At 50.1% G+C, this 17,192-nt stretch overlaps 6 protein-coding genes across 6 annotated transcripts; 2 read left to right on the top strand and 4 right to left on the bottom strand.

The window, feature by feature from the left end:
• Positions 1 to 590: 590 nt before the first annotated feature.
• On the bottom strand, positions 591 to 2,345 carry HO133_006646 (uncharacterized protein; the record flags this gene model as incomplete). Its single annotated transcript, XM_037297544.1, has 1 exon — positions 591 to 2,345. The coding sequence occupies one exon, from the start codon at positions 2,343 to 2,345 to the stop codon at positions 591 to 593; it is 1,755 nt and encodes a 584-aa protein (XP_037147254.1).
• Positions 2,346 to 3,171: 826 nt separating this feature from the next.
• HO133_006645 (uncharacterized protein) lies at positions 3,172 to 5,827 on the bottom strand (the record flags this gene model as incomplete). Its single annotated transcript, XM_037297543.1, has 6 exons — positions 3,172 to 3,214; positions 3,280 to 3,351; positions 3,408 to 4,054; positions 4,110 to 4,285; positions 4,338 to 4,415; positions 4,468 to 5,827. 6 exons carry the CDS (start codon positions 5,825 to 5,827, stop codon positions 3,172 to 3,174), a joined length of 2,376 nt encoding a protein of 791 aa, XP_037147253.1.
• Positions 5,828 to 6,406: 579 nt separating this feature from the next.
• HO133_006644 (uncharacterized protein) lies at positions 6,407 to 8,057 on the top strand (the record flags this gene model as incomplete). Its single annotated transcript, XM_037297542.1, has 3 exons — positions 6,407 to 6,758; positions 6,831 to 6,958; positions 7,011 to 8,057. 3 exons carry the CDS (start codon positions 6,407 to 6,409, stop codon positions 8,055 to 8,057), a joined length of 1,527 nt encoding a protein of 508 aa, XP_037147252.1.
• Positions 8,058 to 9,038: 981 nt separating this feature from the next.
• On the bottom strand, positions 9,039 to 11,423 carry HO133_006643 (uncharacterized protein; the record flags this gene model as incomplete). The annotated part of the gene is made up of 2 exons (XM_037297541.1): positions 9,039 to 10,940; positions 11,007 to 11,423. 2 exons carry the CDS (start codon positions 11,421 to 11,423, stop codon positions 9,039 to 9,041), a joined length of 2,319 nt encoding a protein of 772 aa, XP_037147251.1.
• Positions 11,424 to 12,220: 797 nt separating this feature from the next.
• HO133_006642 (uncharacterized protein) lies at positions 12,221 to 14,409 on the top strand (the record flags this gene model as incomplete). Its single annotated transcript, XM_037297540.1, has 3 exons — positions 12,221 to 12,615; positions 12,673 to 13,278; positions 13,563 to 14,409. 3 exons carry the CDS (start codon positions 12,221 to 12,223, stop codon positions 14,407 to 14,409), a joined length of 1,848 nt encoding a protein of 615 aa, XP_037147250.1.
• A 371-nt stretch (positions 14,410 to 14,780) lies between these two features.
• On the bottom strand, positions 14,781 to 17,181 carry HO133_006641 (uncharacterized protein; the record flags this gene model as incomplete). The annotated part of the gene is made up of 2 exons (XM_037297539.1): positions 14,781 to 16,945; positions 16,995 to 17,181. The coding sequence occupies 2 exons, from the start codon at positions 17,179 to 17,181 to the stop codon at positions 14,781 to 14,783; spliced, it is 2,352 nt and encodes a 783-aa protein (XP_037147249.1).
• Positions 17,182 to 17,192: the final 11 nt, after the last annotated feature.

Raw genomic sequence — 17,192 nt, 5'->3', positions numbered from 1 at the left:
CAGCCATACAGGTATTTTTAGCATCCGGTAGTGGCAAGATTAAAACTAAGGTATCTTACCTAGCTTTACCTTACGCACATCTTCTTCACCACTCTTCGGAAAAGTGATACAAGACTTCATTGGAGAATCAATGGGAAAGCGTTTCGGTTCCATGTTGGATTTCATTAATCTTGTCGGTGCAGTTTCTTTTTGTTTCTGTTTGCCGTAGAAGAGACCTTTGAAAACGGCTTTGACTCGTTGGGGCTCGAGCGTTTCAAATAAAATAGAAAATGCATTGGCACTGCTTTCTCTATTGAATCACACTAACATTACAAGGACCATGCTCAGTGGTAATGCAAGTCTATACTGAGAAAAGTCAATCTTCCTGCCATGTAATGCCATGCCATGCTGCTCATTTCCCCAACATGGGAAGTGAAAAAGAGGCTCATATCCTGTTCGGCGCATAACAATAAAACGCAGGTTTGCTTGCGATCCCCTAAACTAAACAGACGCATGTGATAGCTCCTTTCTGGCTAGCAATGTTGAGAATGAGTTATGAGAAACAGTGCATGATCAGCCTTTGCACTGTGGATTTTCGGCCAACCGAAGCTTCAGCTACGCTCTGTGAGGCGCTGTAGATTGTAGAGGCCAGCGCCAGCATCTTGACGATGCGTTGCCCCGGAAGCACTCTGCTCGCTGCCTGAGCTGATGGCCCTAGACTGTCTTGAAGATCGGCGCGGCATCCCTTGGGGATCGTGTTGGCTGTTGTTAGTCCCCGGGTCCGACAGCAACCTCCCTTGACCCATGTTCTCAATGTCAGAGAACACCCGAGAGCTAATAGCAGGGGGAGCTGGAGGAAGGACTGGGACTCTTTCCCGCAAAGCCCCAGCTCCAACGGCAATATCCTGATCGACGGGCTCCATTCTTTGCTTCTGGAGTCGCGATCGACCAGCAGCCGGGTTCTCTGGGCCAATTCTCCAGCGCTCCCCTGACTTTGCAAAGACCGGTCTGTACCAAGGCGTAAGGCCAACAGTCTCACCTGGCGAGCGCTTTCTAATCGCGATGTCATCCACTCTAATCTTTGCGGCTTTGGAAGATCTACCAAACTTTGACATGCCGTGCGAGACCCAATGGCTTTGGATGCTGATGATTTTCTCCTGAAGAGGAGAGGCAGTTGCCGCATGCTTGTGGAGAACGCGGTCTGCTTTGGCCCTTCGCCTATGACGGAACATTCGTGTAGCAAGTACGATGGCGATGAAAAGCGTGCAAAAGAGAAAGATGCCACAGATGATGAGCATACCTTTAAGCGCACGTTTCGAGACTTCCGAGCAGTGATTATTGATCTCCTGGTGCTTTCTCTGGTTCTCTGGCCAACACCATTCGCATTCTTGCTTTCGGAAAGGATCGGAGATGGTCTTGTTCGTGTTGCACATTGGACTGAGCTGTTTGTGAGGACTGCATGCGTTTTTGATGCACCATCCCTTGTCCAAGGGAATGCTGCGATGACGCAAGTCGTACAATACCTCCACTCCCCAGCGAGTAAAAGAAATGGTGTCTGCGTGCACTTGGCCGGCGACCAGATTGCGAGAAGCGCCGGTTTCGCGAGACTCTAGTAGAGGCTTGGCTTCTGGTTCCGAGTCCTCCAAGCTAGGGTCTCTCTGCAGGATTCGTGAGCCTTCGGTATTGTTGGCAGAGCGGGAGGAAGAATGAGAGTCCTGCTGCGTCTGTGGCCAACCTCCATTTGTGACTGAGATCGGTATGAAGTACAGTCCAGAGACTGCAGTGGATCTTGCTTTCACTACGTTGGGGTGTGACAGGTCTTGACGTACTACCTGCCCCGTTGCTTCGAGATTCGAAGAGACCGCTATTGGTGCCTGATGGTGTACTGGCCTGGCACCGTAGAATTGTTGATAGTGGACCGTCACTATTCTATACACCGTGGGGTGGGTGACTGTTCTCGTGGACTGGTAGTGTCCCCTCGCTGGTCCAATGTCCCAATCGAGCCCGTAGTCAGAAGGGTCCGCACTACGGTTGAGAACGCCGAAAGCCCAAAGACCACCGATGAATAAGATGCAAATCGCGGAGGCCGTCAAGATCGTCATTATCCGGTGCTTCGCTAATCCTCCTTTGCACATCCTTAGAACTCCAGCCGATCGTTCTTTGCACGTCCTTAGAATTCTTCGGCCTAAACGCTGAGCTCCTGAATTCTGCGGGTGGTCATGATTACGATCACCGTATGAATCCTCGCCGTAGGCAGTCGAGCCTTCAGCCGTCGGGCTGCGTTGCGATGTCTCTATGTTCTGCATTTCATATTGCTGTTGTGTCTCCATCCCGCGATGACGACTCCTATCTCGTGGACCTGCCATGATGGATCTCCCAATGTTGGGTAGCGAGTTCGTAGATTTGGGCAGTTGAGTTCGATTTATAGAGCCTTGGGAGTAGGAAGTGGTGGTTGGTGAAAGTCCGAGTTGGCAAAATCTTAGGAACTAGCACGGAGACTTTATAGACGGCAAGTGCATCCAACTAAGACGAAATCATTCTCGATCCGCTGCCTCTTCGTTCGTCTTCCGAAATGGCAGTCACCACTGGTGGAAAGAGACTTTCAATGACCATGTCTGCATTAGGTATGACTCTATCTTCAACTGTGGATTTAGGTCTCACACAGCTTCGCGGGGATATAAGTCTACCATGCTGCAGGCACACTGTCGAATGAAGCAGCAGTTGTGACGGTATGAGAGAACACCGGATCCCGGAACCAAGAGAGAGGTTCTGCTTCTGTCGAACACTTTGCCTGCCTTATGTTTGCGCATCAAACACAAAAACTCTCGGCTCGACTCCCTCAATCGTGCAAACATGGAATAAGACCATTTCCCAAGACTGCCACTTGTTCCGGCTGCGTGCCTAGTTGCTGGCGCCTAGTTCACAACGTAATCTAGTGTGTACGGCAAGTTGTTGCCGGATCACAAGGCAGTACAGGTAGATTCCATACGATGTATGATGTGTTAGCAGAGACTCATCCGTGGGAATAGGAAGGCGCTGTAATAATCTAGAAGTGCAGATCACCATACTGATGCATGACAGGATTCGTAGAAGGCACCGCTCGAAAATTGAGAGAGAATTGCGTTGAGACCCCAACTGTAGGCGGTCCGGTTTCCATTCAGCCATCGAATATTGAAAAAGCTTCTATGGCTATCATTGGTTTAATGCAAGGCAAGCATCGACTGCCAACCCGACTCTACACAGGAAGCAAGGTCGTCAGCCACAGTGCAAATTGCACAAATACCATGTGTGTTTGCTTACCTGCCCTGCTTCACTCTTACAACATCATTAATGATATCTTTATCCAAATCTGGAAACATCCCTGCAAGGGTTCTAATGGAGTGCTGATTAGCAAGACATTTAATATACGCTTTGACACTGTTACTGACTCCACTACATCCTGGTGCTCAGCTCGCTGTATTCGCTGAGCTTCCGCTGATTCAGCGCTCGCTTGACGTGCAGCCGCATCTTCTGCACTGAGCTTTCTCTCACGGCTCCGACCGGATTTCTCGACCGCTCTGGGCTCTTCGCTGGGTCTGATCATGTCGTTGCTGTTTCGGGGCGGTTGAAACACTGCTGGTGACAATCTCTGGGTTGGATTTGGCTGAAAGGCAGGTCCTGGTTGGGCTCGAGTCCCTGGTTGTTGCGGGTTGGAAACATCATCGGAGAACATCCTACCCAAGCTTGACAAGGGCCTCTGTATGGTTCGTAGCAAGCCACTTACGGCAGTGTGATCATCTGACCCGTCATTGCCAGTAAGGGACCTCGAATAGTCTCGAGAGGACGTGGGTCTCCTCGGTGTACTGTATTCGGCTTCTATGGAGTTCCGAGGAACGACCTCTGGCTGACTCAGTCCAGACTTTTCTGATATTTGCGGGTGAGTGGGATGACGTGGCGGCGGTGATGGTGGGATCTCTACTTCTTCGTGTCTTTCGGCGATGACAGAGACTGCTGCTTCAACATTGTTCTCGAAATCCTCATCAGATATCGTCAGAGAAGTTCGATCAAGGTTTTCAATGAATTGAATCGCTCCCATCTGGTGGCCATTAGGTGAACAATCCTCCCAAGGTGGTTCAAGACTGCAAGCTTACCAGCGAGGAAAGATAGTAGCCTGCTTCTCCACCGAGTTTATCTTGGTTCCTGAAACGGAGTATGTACTGTACATTGGAAACGAGATGGTCAGGGTTAGCGTGGAGAACAACATAGATCAAAAGAGGCACGAATGAATCGGCCGAAGTATCGGAGGCTTTCGAGTTGCGCAACAGACCTGGAATATGTTAGATGTTGCTTTACCCCTATTCGACCCGCCATAATCTTACCAAAGATGACTTTGCAGCAATTCAATACACATATAATTTTATCACGCGGAGCTCTGTACGTTTTGATCTTCAAAAGCTCTGTTGCAACGTCAGGCCTAAACTGGAGCTGTGGAGTTGAGCGATGCCTCACCCTGCTGAGCCAACATCAAAAATCGTCTGCCACTATCGCCAATAGGCGGGATGTCCAGGTGCTTTTCTTGGACCCACCCGTAAATCCGCACCTTTTGGGCTAAAATCTCGTCTCGCTCAATATCTTCTTGATGCTGACCTTTCCTGCCCGGACCGATTGCTCTCTCTACAGCCTTCCTCTTGCCTTTGGCTATCTGAGCAGGAGCTGGTGCAGGAATCGCAGGGGAGAAAGTCTGCGAATAGAGCCTGTTCATAACCAACTTCTCCATACCTTCCTTTGCATTATCAAACTCTGCGTCTGAGACACCTCGCCAAACTTCGCACTGAGCCATTTTGTTTGTTATGAAAGTCAAAAAGTCGTTTATTATTTTGTCTTGTTCATGGACCATCCATTGCTTTTTGCCGAATTCAATGAGAAATGATCTGAGGAATTTGGCTACAGGGTCCGCTGTTCGATGGCGGAGCTGCTCTAGAAACCGATGGAAGTCGAATGGGAGATCAGGTTCAGGGTCAGGCTCTGGTGGCGGCAATTTGGGTAGTGACATGGAAGAATTTGGAGAAGATGGGGTGTTCGTGTCTTGCAACCAAGCAGATTGTGGCAGACTAGAAGTTCGCATTGGAGGTGCTCTAATTCCATCCTCGAAACTAGGAACCTTTTGACCTCGAGCTTCAAGGTCTGACGCGTGATCCCCGGCCAATTGCTGGCCACTAGGTCTCAATGGCTCAAGACTAGACCGTCTTGGAGGATGCTCCATCAGACTCCCCAAATGAGACTTCTCGGTTCCTAGGATTGGCTGACCAGTCCCGTCACCTGCGGTGTTGTCGTTGGCCTCATCGAACTGATCCATGATGCTTTGTATCTCGGATGTGGAGCCATCGTCTTGGGTTTCCGCGGCAATGGCTGGATTCCTCGACGGGGAAGTTTCCAGACGGGGCGTTTTTGGGGTAGGGTCCAAGTAGAGGTCATCCTTCATCCCTTCGTAGCTAGGTCCCTTGGGAAAATCATCCCCTTCTGCCTCTTGACTGCCAGCTTTATCTGCCCGAGAGAGTGCTGGCTCTGGAGACTTAGACGTTGACTCGGCCCTACGCTCAAGCTCCATAGTCTTATCAAATCCTTCCATTCCCGCAACACCTTGCTCTACTCGGCACGGAATCTGGTCTCCATGGTCCAAATCTCCCAGAGTCTGGGATCTTTGTTGGCCGCTGTCAACCTTTGATGGAGCTCCCGCCTTAAGAGAGCTTCTTCGAACCGGGCTAGCTTCTTTCGAGAAATTTTCCGCTCCCAAATTATACGTGGAATCTATGTCTCTTTTTGAGTAAGGGGGGTTGAGAGTATTCGCAGACGGCTCCGTCGAAGACATAGATCCGACCGCATTGAGGAACTGGTAGCTCCGTGTTTGGAAGGTGGGTTATTTGATGTATTACTGGATAACGAAGTTGCAACACTCGATATGTAAGCAGGGGAGTCGTCAGTGATAGGGGACAAAGCCTGTCCTTGATGAGTGAAGCTCTGAAGCTGTACTTAAACTTGGGATAGCTCAAGCCAAGAGCTCGGCTTTTTAGACGCGCGAGCCGCCCTTTGCCACTCAGTCTTGACATGTTTGCTAGACCTTTCCAGCATTTGATAAGTCATCCCTTGGTTTCAGTATGAATTTCCAAGCCTGACCATGCGTGTCCCAACATGTTACTCTCATCTCACCAGAACTGTGGTAAGATATGTCATTATCTTGAGCCTCTCGAATGAACACCGCGTTCTTCAGAAATTTACTATTCCCTGACTCGTGATGTGTGGCATATTCTTTTCTTGCAGTCAAGAGGAGCATCGGCCTGCTAGTGATGCCTTATCAGATTATCTCCAAAGAAGAGGCCCAGATGGAGCCGATTCAATATCACCATCGGTCACTCTCGAGACAAAAGCGTCTCGACACTCAGGCCCGAACATGCAGAAACGGACTTATTTTCTAACCTTCCTCTCAACCGTCTTATCATTACGTGGGAGCTCTGTTGTTAGACAACCATTGAGAGATCCGGAGTCAGGCTCTTCACTTTGTTGGAACGGAGAGGCTTGGAAGATCGGGAACCAATCGATTCAGGGCAGTGATGCTGAATATGTCTTTGACCTATTTCTGAATGCAACAAAAAGACACCGCGACAATGCAGACCATACGCCTGCCTCGCCTAATCATAGTTTGCAAGGTGTCGTTGACATTTTGAGCAGCATTACTGGACCTTATGCTTTCGTTTTATACGATGCCCAACATCATCGAGTCTTCTACGGACGAGATGCATTAGGTAGGCGGTCGCTTCTCATCAGTAGGTATACAACGAAGGATATTGTGCTTTCAAGTGTATGTGATCCCGCAGACTCCGAACACTGTATGGAAGTCGAAGCCGATGGAATCTACGTGCTTGACCTGACAGCGAATGTCGATCGAGTCACTCGTGTCCCCTGGGTGTTTGACCGTTCTAAGTCTGTTTTGACTGGTACTCTGGTGCTACACACTTCTCTCCTCCTTAGATGTCTAAGAAATTGACTAGTGCTAGCGCTCTCCGTTTCCAAAATTTAACACAGAGGTGCGAGCTCATCCGATGCCAGCCCTAAACCAGGATTCTCCAGCGATGAACGACCTTTTCCAAAAGCTCCAACGGTCACTATCCCTTCGTACCCATGGAATTCCTTTACCGCCGTGTCAATTGGTCGCTCCAGCCCGCGTTGCTGTGTTATTCTCTGGGGGCCTCGACTGTACCGTCTTGGCTCGTATGCTCCACGATGCTCTTCCAAAGGAGCAAGATATCGATCTCTTGAATGTCGCTTTTGAAAATCCTCGAGTTGTCAAAGCTGCAGGAGCATCTCAACTACCTAAGATCGTTCGCTCGGCCTACTCCCTCTGCCCAGACCGCATCACTGGCCTTTCTGCTTACTCAGAATTGCTCGCCTTATGCCCAGGACGGATGTGGCGTTTCGTGTCTATCGACATTCCCTTTACGGATACCCAGGCTCATAGGTCTCAGGTCATCTCTTTGATTCATCCGCATAACACGGAAATGGACCTCTCAATAGCATATGCGCTCTATTTTGCTGCGAGAGGCATCGGTACAGTTCATATCGAAAACGGCGACCATGCAATCCATTACACGACGCCAGCCAGAGTGTTGCTCTCAGGTCTTGGAGCAGATGAGTTATTTGGAGGTTACACCAGGCATGCCACAGCCTTCAAGAGCAGAGGCTACCCAGGTCTCGCAGATGAGCTTGAACTCGACTTCAACAGACTTGGAAAACGCAACCTTGGCCGCGATGATCGGGTAATCTCGCATTGGGGAAAGGAAGTACGATACCCCTACCTTGACGAAGAACTAGTGAGCTGGGCTTTGAGACTTCCTATATGGGAAAAATGTGGGTTCGGACAGGTTGATCCCTGCACAGACGGCTCCATCCCGCTACTAGAACCAGGCAAGAAGCTTTTACGATTGTTGGCGTGGAAGCTAGGATTACGAAATGCTGCAGCTGAGAAGAAAAGGGCAATTCAGTTTGGCGCCAGGACGGCGAAGATGGAGGTCGGCAAGAGGAAAGGCACACAGACGTTGTCATGAGACCAAGCGGACTACGAGCTCTGTCCCATACAGCATAGGTCTTTCTGGATGGCAGTGATGATGCTTCAGATACTGCTGAGTCGCAACTTCACGCACAGCAGATGCTTATCATTGTTTTGATCATGTGTTTCCGCGGCACTCGTGGCCAATTTAACCAGATCATGACTGAAAAGCTAGTGCACTAGAAGTCAAACCGCGACAATGATGTGGTATAGGCAAGTCTGAGTCGAAAAACCACATCCTACTAGGTCTTTCACATCCCTTTACTGGGTATTTCCACTGCACCTCTTAAATTGTTGCGCTACTATCCTCTTCCCAGGCCTGATGCCTCGTAGCTCTTATCAGCGTTCATAAAAATTTATATCATTAGCCAAGTCGTCCAGCGTTCTCCCTTTCGGCAGTCGTCATTCATCATCTTTAAAGCTCTCCTTTACCATTTCCTCTATTGCGCCAGCTGGCCTTCGTCATGATTGTCATCGAAGGCTGCGACAGGTTATATAGGTTGTTTTAGGGACAGCTCCTGATTGCCAACTCCGGACAATTCTTCGACGGCTGTCAGCGGTTCACGGGCAATGTGCCACCAATTGCCACTTAGTCAAGAACGTGTTGTTGGGGGTATTTAGTTCGTATTAGGTTCGATTCCTAATGGCGCTGGTACAATGGTGTAACGGTGCTTCTTATTTCTGGCAGCGCCATTAACCACATGTTTTAAAGTTCCGTCGAACGGTGTTGGCGAGGGCTCAGGTTCAAATCCCATGCGACGCATTGATTTGTGAAGCGAAATGTTCCCCGTTAGTCATAGTCCGAGGGCGGACACCTGTTGGTTGTGGTCGTGTTGTTGGGGGTATTTAGTTCGTATGAGGTTCGATTCCTAATGGCGCTGGTACAACGGTGTAACGGTGCTTCTTATTTTCTGAACGATGTAACAGTCAGCTCCCAAGGCGTGGCCGATATAGTAATCTCATTTTCCAACAAGGGCTCTTAGCCTCTCTCAATTCCATCCGTCTCGAGGTTTCTCATGAGCTCCGTTTGCTGCTCTTGGTTCAGAGTCAGAAGCGGTTGGTGAGGGACATAGGGAGCATGGAGATATTGAGAATAGTGTTCGCCGATTGATCCGAGATTCTGAGTGTGGCTGTATTGCGGTGTGAGGTAAGGTTGATGAGATAGCATTGAGGGGAACGAGTTGTAAAGAGAGTCTGGGTCGTAAGGAGAGGCCTGATACGTATTGGACATATGAAGCGATGGCTGCTGAGAGGCAACACTCTGAAAGCTGCCTGATATGCCTGATTCTAGGCTGTACTCGGAAGGTGTGGGTGACATTCGTGGACCGTGTCCTTTGTCATAGTCCACATATCCAGAGGGAGACAAATGAGGTGCTTTTTGCTTGTGACGTGGAGATGACTTTGAGTTGCCTGGACTGTATTGACTGGATAACGAAGGAGGCGTGACGGCGTCTGAGAACGAAGCCGGCGAGGTTTTGTTTGAGGCTAAATCGACGATGTACGAAGTCTCGCCAATACCTTCATACACATTGAGGCATGCCACCACGAGGTGATCATAGAGTTCAAGTGCCGACTCAACTCCTGGCCAGCGCTGCGACGCGAGATATATAGCCTCTTGAGCCACGTTGATGTCCTTCTCAACTTCGGCCTTGGGATGCTCCTTCCGTGTTTCAGGATATGAGAGGGCCCAAAGAATGGCGTTGAGTGCCATGAATAGAGACTGTGTGAAGGCCCAAGTGAGGTCGATCGATTTTGAGGCTATTTGGCGTCTTTGCATATATATGTTGAACACGGATGCATCGAAACATCGTCGTGCTGCGTCCACCGAGGGTCTCGGAACTTGCGGTGATGGACGATACAGAAACACGATCATGGTGTTGTATCGACCTTTGAACCAGGTCTCACTTAGTCCGCTGCCTTCATCATCTGTTGAGCCGGATACCAGCCAATCCTCAAGCTTTGCTTGCATTTCTCGGAACCAAGGATCCTGATCACTCTGAGGTTCTGGTCTTTTCTTTAGGTAGAGTTTGCGTCTGATCTCCGCTTGCAGTAATCTCATCTTGAAGAAATGGATCGCGATACGCTTTTTAATGGATAGAGGACAACCAGGGGTGACACCGGAATTGGTGATGAAGCGGTCGTCCACAGCCTCAAACCATCGGACGTTGATGTGATCGAAGGTTGTGCCGAACGCACTTGGTCGTCCAAGGCTATGCGCTAAGCCAAACTCCATGGACGTAATGATCCAGAACATGCGTCGCCGCATATCAATCTCAAGCACGCTGAATTGTGACCGGTGATTGATGATAGGCGCAATGGTAGCTTCCTCCGTAATTCCAAGCTCCTGACAAAGTTTCACTGCCAAGCCAACCACCCAGTACGCTGCGGTACGGGTGGGCGTGACGAGAGAATACTGGCCCATGAGGATAAAGCATTGCAGCGTTCCTAGATCCATTGGCCTGATAGCGCCTTCGAGGAAAGGTAGTGCCGCAAGGTAATATGAGTCTGCCAAGCCAGCATATCTTGTATCGAGCTTCTGCATGCTGATTGCAATGACCATCCGTAGAGTGAAGTTCATGTATGGGTCTGGAGATCCATAGTAAACATCATTAACAACGTCCCTGAACGTCGGTTCATGTAGTGTTGGCAGCATGTACTGAGCTTTCTGGTTGAACTTGTCCACCAGCTCGTCAGTCAAATCACGGCTGGGCAAGTCTGGTGCAGCAACATCACTGATCAAGGGATACACTTTGCTAGTTGGCTTCTCTTCTTCTTTCGAGAAGCGGTCTTTGATCTGCCGGGCTTTATTGTCGGGAACGATCTCTTTGATGCTTTTGGTGTGTGTGTTCTGCTTGGCCAGCTCCATAACCAAGCGGGTCATCTGATAAAGATCTATTGTTAGGCACCATGCCAGTCATAGATCATGAATCTGGGAGGGTTTCCTTACGGCGATACCGCTCGAAGGGCCTAGATACCTCGACTCGTCGTTTTCCTTGAACCTAACATAACCTGCACTTCGTATCATGCTCTCTGCATCGGGCGTCTCATACTCCGCTATTCCCAGTGAAGCGAGTTCGGCTTCCAGTGATTGCACTTTATTTTGCAGGTGTATGACATAGGTTCTCGGTATGTTTTTGCCCTTTGAGGTATCGAAGTACTCGCACACGGCATTGCTCCGCTCGCAAGGACCGCATCTAGGTAGACCTGCATCGCATCGAGTCTTCCGCGTCCGACACCTGCAGCAAGCAGTGAGAGTGTGAGCCACCTTTAAGCCCGCGGCATCGTCGTTTGCATTGTTAGCATTGTCAAGTGCTCGATCGACCTGGCTGGAAGGCCCGACGTCCACAAAGGATGGAGTTGCCATTGGGATTTCGGTTGATCAAAGGGTTGGACGACGATGTTGATATACACCATCAGGAGTTCGGGTGTCATGAATTGCGAGAGGAGGTAACGGGAATGGATTTCTTCCAGTGAACAGAGCCTTTAAGTGATGCCGGTTGAAGAGTGCGGATGGTATCAAATAAGAGTGACATTCTTGCCACAACTGCTTCATTGGATTATAATGTACCTCAAAGCCAAGCAGACGGAGATAAAGGGGTTGAATGCCTCACCGCCTTCGCAAGAAAGAGGGTGTGGAAGAAGAATTAAAGTAGGAAGTTTGGTCCAACCGTGTAAGCCTCTTCGTTCGCACTACTGCAGGCTCGATGGGATGGATTATGGATTACGGGCTTACCGTCGACTTCCCGAGTCTTTTTACTAGCACCCGAGAACCTTCCTCCGCGCAAGCCTTACAGGGCTCGTGGGGCGCACCCTTCGATCCTTTGCGCCTTGGCCTCCATGTGAGACTGCGCCCCATAAAGTCCTCACCGTACTTCCAGAAAGAAATCCCTTCTTTCGATTATGGCCTGGCCATCTAATTCCTTCTTCACCCAATGCTCTCGGTATCATATGTTGAACCTGCACGGCAAACCCTTTTTCTAAGCGCCTCCAATCAGGCCATGGCCAGAAGACCGATCTCCCGTTCAACATCACTATTTACCAACCGCTCCCCTCGTACCAGCAGGTTCGGCCTCTAATCCCCTACCTTCTGATAACCCATACGTGAGCGACGTGTCACGAAGAAAGCTTCTCGAAAATAAATTCTTGGTGGTAGGTCAAGCCATGTCTACCCTTTCTAGATTCGAGACTCCTTTATTGCGAGTCAGCCGACCAGTGTCAGCTTGCCAGAGATGTCGTGGGGCCAAAGTCAAGTGCGATGGTAAATTGCCCGCTTGCACGGCCTGCGAAAGAGCAGGCCGGAGCGCAGAATGCTCCAGTGCCAGTGATCTGTTTGCAAAAGGCAAAGAACGGAGCTATGTTGCCTCACTGGAAACGCGGGTTGAGAAGTTGGAAAAGCAGCTCGTCCAAGCCAAGGCCCGCAAAGCCTCCATGAATGCTTCTGGCGCGCAACCCTGGCCATCTCCTGAAAGCCATGCCGCTCCCAGGGTCAGTAGCAGAGGAGCTCAACGAAAGGAAGCCTCGAATGTAGACGACCTGGTTGCAGATTTTGGCTTCCTGTAAGTCGAGAAGCTTGAAATCCTCATGGCTAAAATTTGACAAGTCTATGATATTAGATCAGTCAACGCAACTGCGAGAGACTTCCATGGCTTCTCTAGAGAAATGTCATTTGCCAGGCTTGTCCTCTCGACTTCGTCCGTTCTTGACATGCCCAAGTTCGTAAATCATGTTCTTCCACAGAGACACGAAATTACGCCGTTAATCAAGCACTACCTTGAGAATATTCACGCACTTTACCCTTTCTTGTCGGAAAGCAGACTCTTTCAATCTATCGATGCGGTGTATCAAGAAAATGGTCGTCACGCTCTGCCAATCGATCGTTGGACAACTCGACTAGTACTTGCAACAGCGGTTGCTTCTCTGTCAACTAAGAGAGGTGACACACAGTACCAGGATGCTGTTCGCCATGCAGCCGCAGCTCTTGAGGAGATTGAGACTGTCGTTCACCCAGGCTCTATTGTGGGCATTCAAGCCATTCTTCAGTTGGTCCTATACGCTATGTTGAATCCTCGTCATTTCAACAGCTGGTATCTGATTGGACTCGCCTCCCGCGTCATGGTAGATCTCGGACTGCACCAGGATCCCCCTGAAGAGTTGCGTCTCAAACACTCTGAGCTTGATATGCGTCTACGTGTCTACAACTGTGTTTACGCATTAGATCGGTCAGTAATGCTTTTCATTGAATGCTCCTATGACATCGTCTCCAAATGACCTATGCGATTTGATTCCCTAGTACCCATTCAATTTGTGGCGTCGATTTTTAGGAATTTACTCTGATTGACCACGACTTCTGCATTCTGAACCTCTGTGCTATTTCACCAGGCATGCACTCTACTAAATCACTCGTTTTCCGCAAAGCGTGAGAAGTCGTTGTAGCACCGGCCTATTTGCCGAATAATTTGCGGGTATTACAGATGCACATTCAGATAGCTAAAACCCTACACAGATCTATCAGCTTGGTCCATATTCGAGCGTTCTCTTTTACGGATGACTCCGCCAGTGTTACACATCCGCGTCAAAGGGTGGGCTCACCAGACACAAGCTTAGTCTTCCTCCACGATCTCAATCCCGCAATCCATTTGAGCCATCTACGCCAGATTGAGTCACACGCGTACCAGAAGCTTTTTCAATCTAGGCGCCCAGCACTGGAGGAACCATGGCCGATTATCTCCAGCTCGATCGAAGATATGCACATATTCTGTAGCAAGCTGCCCGATCAGATCAAGAACCCAATCAAGAAACTGTTACGCTGCGAAGCTCTATACAGCAGTATCTTGATATTATCGCCACCTGATCTAGACGACGACCTTACCGACTATGGCAAATTCCTGATCTTCGAATATGCCGTCGAATACGCAGACTTGATGTCTTCTGTCGGTAGCGATGCGGAACAGTTTGCGTTTTACACCTCACATGATATGTTGAGGGCTTCTTTTGTCGTGAAACGCCTCCTTGCCTTGCTCCTGAGTGACTTCGCTCTGTTCTTTGGGAGTAGCGTATCAAGGCCTCCACCGCAGGCTCCGACGTCTTCTGGAGCTCCCGTTCTTCAACAGCGAACGACTGGCGAGATGCTGAGTAGAGCCTACAACTGCCTGAACCTATACGACAAGATTCTTGAGTATCTGGAGTTGAGGTTTGGCTACGCGGACCCGCTCAAGGAATTTAGGATGCAGTCTAGTGATGTACGACAACTATTAAAAGCGAGCTATGACAAATGGAACAGGAACCCTCCTACTACTGGCCATGATCATTATACCTTGGCAGGTCCTTCAATGGATCGAAGATTTGCTTAGGCTGAGTTTCAGATGTGCTTGGCTATTCTGGTGGACAAGAACGAGAAATCACGCCTGCATTTGCAGTAGGGTTTCACGTGTCCATTGACTGTATTAGTATCATGATGTCGGCGTTTATCTTACATGGAATGAGCTATACCAGTGAGATTTCATGCCCTGCAAATGAGGGCTAGAAACGAGGTTCTCTTTTTTCTATTAAAGCCAAGCCACGAAGGCTTCGATTCGAAATGTAGCTAGCGATAAGGGGAGATCCCATTGCGTCAATCAGCTTGGTCTAGGTGCTGATGACGATCTATATATGGTCTACCTTGAAGAAGACTGGGTTCTAGCAACACAAAATTATAGCTCTTCCACAGTAGCATTGCAGCAAACTAGGGGCCGCCGCTTTCCTCAAGGTCATTCCCGCCGTCACCGACCTGCTCGCCATTCACGGCCAAGCGATCCACACCAGCGCCCAGGTCAGATGCACCACGCTCAGGCTCTTTCCGCCCCTTGCCTTTCTTTGGTCCCCGCTTCGTCTTCCCAGCGCCAGCAACAGTAAGTGGGGCTTCTCTCACCCACCTCGCAATAGCCTCCGCCCTCTCAGTGCTGATGGGATACTCCTTCCCGTCTTCTTGTGCCCACCGTTTCGGACTATTACCATCTTGACCGAGCTCCTCTCTTCTTTGCTCCTCGGCTCTGCGTTCTCTTGCCGCTACGGCAGCCTGAAAGCTCGCCTCATCGTGCACACGCTCGTCAGCTAAAGCTTCCAGGATAGCCTCTTGCCTACGACGCTCTTTTGCTTGTTCCTCAGTTTCCTCTTTCTTGGTTGCGCCAGCATGGCCAGGCAATGGAGCAGGTGCACACAGTATCTCCCAGGACTGCTGGAGCCCGATCCAATTGTTGGCACGACGCACGACTTCAATCCAATCTGCGCGACTTGGTGAACGGGCAGCTAGGAAGATCGGATAGCCGTCGCAGACGCGGGCCAACCGGGCTACCATATGAGCGTGTCTTAGATGTTCCTTCGGGGACGTCTGGATGAGCGAATGACATAGCAGCAGAGAGTGGAGAGCATCTGTGAATAGTGGATGGTACGTAACTGCTTCGTGCTGCTCGGACTGTGCCATGAAATGGTTCGTAACGTTATCTGTGCTCTTCTGCACTGCGAAGGGCTTGCGAGGTACGATTGCTTGTGAAATCACTGGGTAAGGCGGGAGATCGTCAGGAGGCGACGATGAGAAAAGAGAAGAGACCGGGTAGATCTCGGGCAGAGGAAGTCCAGCGTATGGATTCTCGTAATGGCCACTACTGGAAGCACGACGATGACGGCGGTCGTTACCCTTGTGAGGAACGAGTGCATCAGAGAGATGTCCGTTACTCAAATTAGAGTTTCCGGACATTTCGAGAAGCCTACTTGCAGGAGGAGTTCCTTTTGGCTTCGCATAGCCCCCTGCTGCGGCGTTGACTTTTCGAAAAAATTCCTCGGCGATCTCTGCTGGTAGACCCGGTGTATAGTCGAAGTAGGAAAGAAAGCCCAGATAATCTCGGAGAGCCCGTTTGGCGTTGGTCTTTACTAACTTGCGCGCTTCTAGCCGTCTCTCATGAGCTTCTTTATCTGCAAGAGTCTGTGAAACTGCTGGCTGGGATGCTGATGCTCCTTGCGCTGTTTTCAATCCGTCTAGCGAGGCATTGACATTCTGACAAGCAAGGGTGAGGTACACGCCTGCGCGGTGGAAAAGCAATTGCGTTTCGAGACTACCTGGTTGATCTGCCTCCTCGATCTTGGCAGCCTCATACTTTCGATCCCGTGCGCTACCAGTTTTTCTTTCCGACCCTCCTAGAGCATTCGCAAGCTCTAATTGTCCCCTTCCTGCTTTGTGCTGTGCCATGGTATATCGGCAGACCGACAGTGCCTCTGTGAGATCACGTGCAGCACCTGCGTAGTCATCTTTGAAAATCCTCGTGACAGCCCTTGTTCGTAGAAGCGATCCCTCCGTGGGGCGATCTTGAATGACTTGGTCTAATTGCTCGAGTGTGGTGCACTGCGCAAGCATCCTGGAAGGAATCTTCTCGTGGAAGAAATGGACGTACTTGGCGTCAGTATCGTTTGCACTTCGTTGTAAAACGAGCTTTGCGACCTCCTCCAAAGAAGAGGCCCCCTGCATTGTAGCCACACTAGCCGCAATTTCGTCGAACTGGTATGCGCGCGACAGCTTTTGGGTCGCCTGCTCTCGCATTCGATGCTTTCTTTCTCTGCTCAATTTTGCATTGGGTCCACCACCACCAATGCCCAATCCCAAAGCAGCTGCGCCTCCACCACCTAGGATCCCGTTTCCCGCACTCAAAGAATTGCTCAAGGCGGAGGATGTTGTGCCATTGGCGGCGCGTACGGCGAGATCGGTTGCCTCCTCTACCAGACGCCGAACCTTGACCAGATCGAAGAAGACAGCCGGATCGATGGGACGGGGACGTGGAGAGTCATAGTTGCTAAAGGCAAGCGATTCCAAAACTTCAGGGGGCAGCTGCAGCCAAGGGCCGTGGAAGCTCGAGATGTCTGTATAGAGTATAAGCCCTGCTGTCTCAAACTCATAGACGACAGTTACATCTCCAATGCTTGTTACGGCATATGATTAAAGCCGAAGTTGATGGATCAGGGCTTTTGCTCTTGGCTGTGGGTTGCAGCGCGGTCAAAGTAGGAGCAGCACTGAGCGTAGACGGAGTGGCTGGTTTGTCAGATGCAGGCCCATCGATAGCGCCTGCATCATTGCTTGACTTCTTCTTCTTCGTCATACTTTGGACAA

Source organism: Letharia lupina (genome assembly GCF_014066315.1).
Source record: "Letharia lupina isolate WasteWater1 chromosome Unknown contig_25, whole genome shotgun sequence".
In the NCBI taxonomy this organism is placed as follows: domain Eukaryota; kingdom Fungi; phylum Ascomycota; class Lecanoromycetes; order Lecanorales; family Parmeliaceae; genus Letharia; species Letharia lupina.
Note: the sequence above shows the minus strand (reverse complement) of the source record. Positions and strands in the feature narration are given on the sequence as shown.